The following is a 9763-nucleotide window of genomic DNA, read 5'->3' as shown; positions in this document are numbered from 1 at the left end:
TATGCAGCAACATGCGCCCCAATGTCTTACGTCGTCGAGAATTTCTGAATCCGCTTAAGCAATGCATCAGCCTCCTTCTCTAATTCCCCAAATGAAGAAAAAGAGAAAAGAATGAAACCATATCCTATCGTCTGACAGCTAGATTCGTACTTGACCCGCTTTTGATGAGCCGCATCAGGCACAACCCGTCTAAGAACAAAGTCAGATAGCCCACACTGTGTCAAAGGAGAAAAACTTGTTAAGTCAATATAGACATCGCGACCACAATCCCAGGAATAAAGTAACATATTATTATTATTATTATTATTTTGAAACACAAGTTATTACCTCATAATGAATTAATGGAGTAAAGCTTAACCCCACCAGGCCCCAATGGATTTCTATCCTTGTCAAATGAATGAATGATATAATAATAAAATAATAATAATATTAAAAATAATAATAAAAATAAAAAAAATAAAAAAAAAGTTGATGGAGGTCCTTTTTCTTTCTAATTTTATATTTTATTAATTTTTTTTATTAATATAATATATTAAAAACTGCCATTTTTTATCTTTTTGTTGAACTGAAATTATTTTTAATGACATAATTTTTTTTTACTGAACTTAAATTAAGTTAACTGATTTTTTTTATTTATTTAATTTTCTTTTTAAAAGTTACTATTATGAACTACTTCCTCTTTTTTTTTTAGTTGACGTCTTCTATTATCACGCCTACCAACGCATGTTTTTAATGATTAATATCTCTAATTATCAACATTTTAAAATTATAAAAAATAGATATTAATAAAATATACATTGAAACGATTCAAACAAGATCCCATATGAATATATTTTATCGTATCTATAAACTACAAAATCGAGTTAAAGCGTGTTGTGTGAATAGTGTAAAAGTCAAATGGTGTCAACTAAAAAAACGGAAGAAATATCTATCAAACAAAAAAAAAATACTGTAGTAACTTTAGTTGAACTAAAATTATTTTTATTGAACAGAAAAAACAAAGTCAGCCACAATAGAAATTGACCAAATTGCCCTCTTTTTTTTGTGTTGTTCTTCCTGTCTCCTCTCCCAAACCAGAGGAAATTCATGTTCATCACGCTGAGTTACAAACCTTGTAAATATAGGGGTAAAATCGTCTTTTCGTGCATTTAATGAAGGGTAGTGTTGTCTCCTTGCTGCAGAAATTGGAGTATGACAGAGACGACCAACAGCTGAACAGCCCACAATCAGGACACCACCACCAAAACACAGCATATTTTTTGATATACGATTTCATTTTTCGATCTTTTACAAACAATTGTTCCAATCATTATTTTATTCACTGAATCAGTCACGAAATCAGGTTTATTCTCTTCTTCTCTTTCCATTTTTTATTTACAATTCTCTCTCTTTTTTTTTTTTTTTTTTTTGGTTGGGTTCGATCTGATTTTTTTCCATTTTTTTTATTATTCCCAAGTTAAAATTTTTCACCTAATTGAGGATTTTTTTTCTGAAAATTGTAGTCTGCTAGACAAAATTCATGGTTTTTATGTCGAATTTTTGCTAAAATAAATCCATTTGAAATATATTTGTTGGAAAATTGAAGATTGGCATGCTTATAATGCACTCCAACTGTTTGATAAAATGCTAACAATATATATATATATATATATATATATATATATATATATATATATAGGGTCAGGATCCGGTGAGAACCACCCTTTATGTGAGAACCCACACCTTATGTGAGGACAAATCTCAGCCGCTAGATTAGATGAAATCTAACCACTGAGATTATAAGCCTGCCTAACAAACTAACCTTCAGCCTCTACTTTATCTCTTTCCTCTATTCTGTCTGCAAATCAAAGCTCATCAATGGCGATTCACTGAGTATGCTCTTCTTTCGGCAAATTTCAACGGTTTCTTTTGCAAATTTCAACGGTTGCAATTTCATCCATCATAGGTTTGTTCATACTTTTAATTTTGAATTGCATGTTAATCTGAATGTTAAAAATATTTTGATTTCACATCTCTGAAAATTTTGAAATTGCATGTTAATTTTCGAATTGAATTACATGTTAATTTTCGAATTACATTAATCGAATTGAATGTTTAATTGCATCAATTATTTGATTGAATTGAATCAATTATTTAGGTTTGATTAATTTGATAGAGATTTTAATAATATCAGATTAATCAAGATAGTGATTGTAATGACATCATGTTAAACTTATGTTAAAAAATGTTCTGAAATTTCCAATTGAATGCTCTTATTATGTTGTTAGTAGGTTTTTATTTTCAATTGAATGCTGTTAATATGTTCTTATTTTCAATCAAATTTAAAATGAGCAAATAAATTAAAATGAGCAAACCTAAATATGTATAATAGAACATTTAAAATGAGGTAACTACAATTAAAATGAGCAAACCTAAATATGTATAATAGAACATTTAAAATAAGGTAACTACAATTAATATGAGCAAATATTAATGACATTCATAAGTAATTCAAGGATCTATAAGTACTCAGTGTTTCGGGTAAAAACACTCAGTATACAGAATTATGTATGTGTGTGTGTGTGTGTGTGTGTATGTGTGAGTGTGAGTGAGTGTAACAGTGTGTCTGTGTGTGAGTGTGAGTGTGAGTGTGAGTGTGAGTGTGAGTGTGAGTGTGAGTGAGTGTAAGAGTTTATGTATGTGGGCATTGAATTGCATGTTCATTTGACAAATGAGCAAACCTATCCCCCCCTGCCCCCTCCTCTTTCTGCTTGCAATTCTGATTTCAGTTCTAATTATAGATTCTGAAACTATTGTGTGTGTGTGTGTTTGTGTTTGTGCGTGTGTGTTTGTGTGTGTGTGTAAGTGTGTATCTATGTCTGTGTGTGTGTAAGTTTGTTTAAGAATCTGATTTCACTTCTAATTATTAAGAGTGTAAGTGTGTGTGTGTGTGTGTGTTTAAGTGTGTTTAAGGAGGTGCATATTCACAAATGATGAGCAACAACGAACAAGTTGAGAGTCAATCAAGTACCATCACAAATGTGCCAACTACTCCTACAATAGTAGTTTCTCCTAAAGTAGCACCTTTGATCACACCTGGAGGAACAAAAGAATGGCATCCAATATGCCCCAATGAGTTGAAACCAGCTATAGGGATGAAGTTTAATAATCTCGAAGAGGGCCTTGAATTTTATAAAGGATATGCATTTGCTTCTGGTTTCAATACAAGGAAGTCTACAACTAAAAGACAAAGAAGAAGCAAAGAATTGAAATATCAGTATATCTTGTGCAATAAGGAAGGATACAAAGAGAAAAGAAAGACTACTGTAGAAAAAGATTTAAATAACAAGGAAGGGGAAAACAATGAAGAAAAAGCTTCAATCAAAAGGAAGAGACTCATTACTCGTGTTGGGTGCAAGGCACATATTGTCCTAAAGCATTGTGATGATAACACATTCATAGTGACACAATTTCATGAGGGACATACTCATGCACTTTATACACCTAGCTGCAATCTATTCCAAAAAGAAGGAAGGAAAATGAACATTTTACACAAAAAAATAATTGTGAATAATTCTAAGGTAACACTTTCAAATTCTCTTATGTTTCATGAATTCTATGTATGTTCTAATAAAAGTTGTTTGTTCATTTGACAAATGAGCAAATAATTTTTTGCTCATTTGCAAAATGAGCATTGAATTGTTTCATGAATTCTCTTATGTTTCAAATTCTCTTATGTCTCATGAATTCTTTGTATGTTCTAATAAAAGCTGTTTGCTCATTTGACAAATGGGCAAATAATTTTTTTCTCATTTCACAAATGAGCATTGAATTGTTTGCTCATTTTAAAAATGAGCATTGAATTAATTGCTCACGTGACAAACTGTTTTGTTCTTTAAATAGGTGAACATTGGTCCCGTCACAACTTTTCGAATGATGAAGGAAATTGTTGGAGGATATGAAAACATTGGTGCATCTAAGGAAGATTTCAAAAATTTTCATAGAGATTTAAAAGCATACATTCAAGGAAGCGATGCTCAAATGTTCGTGGATAACTTTACCAACAAAAAGCTAATGTGGAGCGCTTTTTTCTTTGATTTTGAGATGGATGAAGATTATTGCCTTTGTAGAGCATTGTGGGCAGACCCCCTTTGTAAAAAGAGTTATGCTCTATTTGGTGATATGGTATCCTTTGATACCACATACCAAACCAATAGGTAATTCATTTATGTGTTATTACTAGCTATGGCTTAAATTAATGACTTTGTTTTAAATAAAATTAGTTTAATTGCTCATTACTTCTATGTGAAAATTGAATATCCCCATAAGTCTAATATTCTTTGATAAGAGTATGTATATGGGCATTGAATTGCATGTTCATTTGACAAATGAGCATTGAATTATTTTCTCATTTGACAAATGAGCATTGAATTGTTTGCTCATTTCACAAATGAGCATTGAGTTATTTGCTCATATGACAAATGAGAATTCAATTGTTTGCTCATTTGACAAATGAGCAATCGATTATTTGATAATTTTTCAAATGAGTATTAAATTATTTGCTCATTTAAACTTTATTTTGTATGTGTAAACAGGTACAACATGGTGTTTACTCCATTTACAGGAGTTGACCATCACAAGAATTGCATTAATTTTGCTGCTGGTTTCATAGCAAAGGAAGATATCGTGTCATTTGAATGGCTGTTTAGATCATTCCTCAAGGCAATGGGTGGGAATGAACCTAATTGTATGATCACAGATCAGGATCCAGCAATGAAAATTGCTGTTAGAAGTGTGTTTAAGAAGACTGAACATCGGTTTTGTATGTGGCACATAATGAAAAAGTTACCAGATAAGGTGGAGAAATCAATCATGCAAGAAGAAACTGGTTTCCTAAAAAAATTATGTGCTTGCGTTTGGCACCTTGAAATTGAACCCGCTGAGTTTGAAGAAAGGTGGAACAAGGTGATGATTGAATACCACTTAGAACAACATGAGTGGTTAGGTTACATGTACAAGATAAGAGACAAGTGGATTCCGGCCTATTTCAGAGATGTGTTCCTTGGAGGAATAATGCGTACAACATCAAGATCCGAAAGTGAAAACAACTTTTTCTGCTCCTTTATCAATCCTCATGTGTCACTTGTTGAGTTTTACTTGAGATATGAAGCTGCAATTGATGCCCAGAGACACACTCAAGGTCAGAATGATAATGATTCAAAGCACAAATATCCTGAGTGCAAAACACCACTAGGGATAGAAAAGCATGCCTCACATTTATATACTAACTCTGTCTTTTATGAATTTCAATACGAGGTTGAAATTGCTTGTTTTTCTTGTGGTGTTGATGAATTGAAGAAAGAAAATGAATTGGAAGTTGCAACAGTAAGTGAAGGTAATCGGACTAGAACATTTGATGTTGTGTTTAATCCAACTAACTATGACACCACATGTTCTTGCAAGCTATTTTATAGGCAAGGAATTCCATGTAGACATATGATTTGGGTTTGGAAAGCAAAAAGGTTTGAAACCATTCCTGAGCAGTATATGCTACACAGGTGGACTACTATGGCATTAAAGAAACCAATTTTTGACTTGGGAGGAAACTTGTTGGAGCAATGTGCTAATATAATAGACAAGAAAAAATTGTTAAATGATTTATGGTCAGAGATACACACTTGTGTAAGTTTGGCAGAAGGCAAAGATGAAGATATTCAAGACCTTGTGATAAATCTTCAAGGAATAAGAAAGGATTTGGAAGCAAAGAGGATTGCAAGAAATAATGAAACAACAGCTGGAAGTGAAAAAAACAAAGAGCAAGACATTGAGCTATTGATTGGAGCTAGTGTGCCAACTGAAATAATTGTCAAACCTCCAAAAGTTTCAAAGAATAAAGGTACTGGAGTTCATGTATCAAATGAAGAGACTTCAAAAAAGAAAGGGACTGAGATTGATGTGTCAAATGTTGAAACAAGAGGTAGAAGTGCAAAAAGGCTTAAGGGAGAAAAAGAAAAGGCTGTAGAACAAAACCAAAAAAAGAAGAGATTATGTAGAGGTTGTGGTGAATTGAGTCATCATGATATTAGAAATTGTCCAAAAAAAGTGTAATGGTACTTTTATATACATATAAGATTTTGTTGAATTTTTATATTTAATAATATATTATGCTTATCTACTGGTAATGCTATATTTCCAACTTTAGGACTTTGTGCTCAGACCCACAAGCATGTGGTTATGATTCTGCAACATCTTGTGACTTTCTTAGTTAGTGAACAGTTACAGACGACCCCTAGATATTCATCTTGAGCTTTAGCGTCATTTTTGCCTGTTTTATATTTTAATTGGTTGACTACTCTTATTCTAGATCTTGGATGTACCTAGTAGCTTTTAATTATGTTTCAATTCACTTGGAATGTCTGTTTCTGGCTAAGCTTCCAATAGAAAGTCTATGGGGGGGCCAAATGCACACAACTTTACCCCCTAGCTATTGAAGAGTCAAAGAGGCTGTTTCCGAACATATTCTTCAAATGCATATTTCTTCACGCCTTTCAGACTTTTGCTTTTGTTCCCTTCTGCTTATTATTTTCTTTTTATCCAATTTTACTTTGATCTTTGGTGCAAAGGAAATTGTAGTAGAATTTAGTACTTCGTATTCAATTTAATCCTTTTCGTGTACAGAGTTACAAATTTACCTTTTTTCATATATATATATATATATATATATATATATATAGGCAATGCTGATGGGATGGAAAAAATTAGGAAAGATGAGCTCTACAAGGCTTGCTCCATGTTAAAGGTGATATTTTGTGTTTGGCTTATTGCTATCCTATCTGTAAGTTGCTACCTACATGAACCTGAAAAAGCTTTCTGCCTCCTTGTGATTGTTTGCATGTATTTATGATTTGACTTCATAATGGTGTAGCCATTAGAGGCAAAGATATCATATTGCATCTAATGTTGATAGTTGGTGATAACTTTATAAAGGATGACTGGAATTGTGGTGATAAAATTTTACTTCTTGAGCATGGTAGTTTCTTTACTGGTGTAGACCTTGTTCAAAAACATAATATGTGAGCTTGATGTCATGCTCTTTGTGCAGGTTCCTCTGAAGCAAGTGGTTGTCCTTGACCATCCAGAGCTTCAGGTTTGATAAGCAAAAGTATCCTAATATTTTGACTTTATAGTAGTACAGCTAAATGGTACTTTCTAATGTTATAGCTCCTTCTTGCTGTGACTAGGATGGGTTTGGCAAAGTGTGGAACCACACCTTAATTGCAAAAATTGTTGAATATAACATCAGATCTCATGGTATTGATACAGTGAGATCTATCTTTCTATCTTTTGTGGCTTTGCATGTTTTTAGAACTTAAATTTTGGAGCATATTTTTTCTGAAATCATTCAAATGAAATTCTGAATCTTTCTGTTCACATTTTCTGTTGTCAGGCGGTTTTTTTTTTTTTTTTTTTTTTTTTTTTTAAATAAAGGAAATGATTCAAATGAAATTCTGAATCTACTGCGTATTCAGTGTTGTTATTCTCCATTTATCTGTTGTTAAAATTTGCAGATAATTACATTTGATAGTTATGGAGTTTCTGGTCATTGTAATCACCGAGATGTACATTTTGGAATAAGGTGACTTCATCAACCACCTTTAAGAATTTAATGGTCATTTTGGTTTATTCTCCATCTTTATTATGTGCAGCACCTATATCTTTTGCATTCATTGATATCTTGTCGTATACTTTTCTATTCTGCATTTGAGTATTAGTTCATGTTTTGTTTCTTAGCTTTCAACGTTTGTCTTGATATATGGATCAAAACTTTTGTCTATCTGCTTAGTTGCGTCATATGTTCACTTGAAAGTCCAAAATTTTACTCATACTTGTTTTAGACTTTAAGTGGATGAATGATTGGTCAAAGTCTAAATTTAAAGGTTTCTTTGTATTGTAACAGAAAGGTATTACTTGATTCTCAGCAAAATAATTTTGAAGCATGGGAACTGGTAATTCCCCTTCCCCCCACCACAAATTATAGACAATGTATCTTATTAGCTTTTGTAAGTTTTGCCCCCTCATTGCTGTTCCCAGGATAGTAGCAGTGTATTGCGGAAGTATAGTGGACCAGTAGATATCTGGCTATCCATCTTTATGGCCTGGTGTCTCCCTCATAGGAAATCTTTTTGTCTACTGAATGAGCATCCTTTTAAGAGCTCTCAAGCAATGGCACAACACTCAAGCCTGTGGGTTTGGTAGGTGTTCTAACTTCTTTTCTTCTTCTGTTCAGCTTCAGAGTATCCAAGAAACGTCCTTCTGTATGATTGAATATTGTTCTTTCATTGACCCCATTAACAACTCAAAAGCCTTGACTTTGTGTATTCACCCCCCTCCCCCTCTTTCTTCCAACTATTCTAGTCAAAGCTGCTTCTACTTTGCCATTACTTAATCTACCCTGCCTTAGTTGAGGGCCTTAGTGATCATGGGGTTGGGTTTTTTTTTTTTTTTTTTTATTTCCTTGATTGTTCTGAAAAAATGTGCAGGTTTAGGAAACTATTTATATGTTTTTCAAGTTACACATATGTGAACACACTTTAAAGGATTGTGCTTTAGACTTATGGTTCAGCTGAGGTAAATTGGTTTGTACCTTAGTTTAGGTCTCTTACGATTTTCACTGTACATGTGAAGTTAAAGTTTGTCATGACTTATACATTGTAGATTTGTGGTTCAAGATTGAAACTTAGTGGAGGTGATTTTTGGAAGAACTATGAATTCACCATGATGAGAGTGTCATTGCCGTTTACAAGATATTGAAAGAATCAGTAATGGTTGGGAGATCTATACACGGATGATGGATCCAAGGGATGAAATTCTTAGGTAACTTGTTTGTTGCATCTTGATTCCCGAGGAAAAACAAGTTTTGTTGCAAAGATTGGATCAATTGTTTTAAAGTGAAAAGCTTGTTTGCTGCAATTGAGGCTTAGGTTAACTATGTTGCAAAATATTGGATCCTTGTTTTGTTGAGATTAGAAGTTATGTGCTGAATGCTTAATAAATAATAATAGTAATTTCACTAATTTGTAAACTTAAGGTAGCATGACTTTTTAAAATTTGTAATTTGGGTCATGATGCTCTTCTTCTATTGTTTTATGGACACTATCATGTCCCAACTTCATGGTTCTTAGAGGTTACAAGCGCGCCATTTGAATTGAGTTTGGTTTGAGCAACGAGTCTTCCAATTTGGCAATGGGTTTATTTCGGCTTTGGTCTTAAGGGCCTGTTCTATTCAGATTATTTTCAGTTCAGTTCAGCTCCAATAAGTTCAGTTCAGTTCTTAATTTCCTTCTCTCATAAAATATTCAATTGAGCTCAGCTCAGCTTAACTCAATTAAGTTCAGTTCAGTTCAGTTCAGCTAGTTTAATCAATCAGAACAAGCCCTAAGTCAGCCTATTATGATATATTAATCAATGCTTCATGTTAATTCCTTACTTGGTTTTCCACAACCTTATGATGCTTAAAAATTATTGTTTTATTTCCTTTTAGATAGTAACTTTTGGCCGTTTGAATCCCAAATCACCCCAATTTAATTTAGTTTCTCTCTATACTACATCACATGGACTCTCTTGTAAGCTGTAATGAATATCCATATAATAACAAGTAAAGTATGCCATATAGAAGTGGAAAAACAAAAAAAAGTTGGAGTAATACTCGTTGGTCTTGCAATTTATCAAACTTTTCATTTCACCTTAAATACCTATGTTGGACCCTCGACATTTGGATATGAGT

At 32.8% G+C, this 9763-nt stretch overlaps 2 protein-coding genes across 2 annotated transcripts; both read left to right on the top strand.

Moving 5' to 3' along the window:
* Window positions 1–2969: 2969 nt before the first annotated feature.
* On the top strand, window positions 2970–6146 carry LOC145579724 (protein FAR1-RELATED SEQUENCE 5-like). Its single transcript, XM_081636957.1, has 3 exons — window positions 2970–3182; window positions 3883–4022; window positions 4575–6146. Exons 1-3 carry the CDS (start codon window positions 2970–2972, stop codon window positions 6085–6087), a joined length of 1866 nt encoding a protein of 621 aa, XP_081493083.1. The 3' UTR covers window positions 6088–6146.
* A 120-nt stretch (window positions 6147–6266) lies between these two features.
* LOC145578600 (uncharacterized) lies at window positions 6267–9155 on the top strand. Its single transcript, XM_081635899.1, has 7 exons — window positions 6267–6778; window positions 7082–7126; window positions 7221–7301; window positions 7548–7615; window positions 7937–7985; window positions 8071–8231; window positions 8520–9155. Exons 1-7 carry the CDS (start codon window positions 6728–6730, stop codon window positions 8572–8574), a joined length of 510 nt encoding a protein of 169 aa, XP_081492025.1. The 5' UTR covers window positions 6267–6727; the 3' UTR covers window positions 8575–9155.
* Window positions 9156–9763: the final 608 nt, after the last annotated feature.

Source organism: Chenopodium album, chromosome 14 (genome assembly GCF_948465745.1).
Source record: "Chenopodium album chromosome 14, dcCheAlbu1.1, whole genome shotgun sequence".
In the NCBI taxonomy this organism is placed as follows: domain Eukaryota; kingdom Viridiplantae; phylum Streptophyta; class Magnoliopsida; order Caryophyllales; family Amaranthaceae; genus Chenopodium; species Chenopodium album.
Note: the sequence above shows the minus strand (reverse complement) of the source record. Positions and strands in the feature narration are given on the sequence as shown.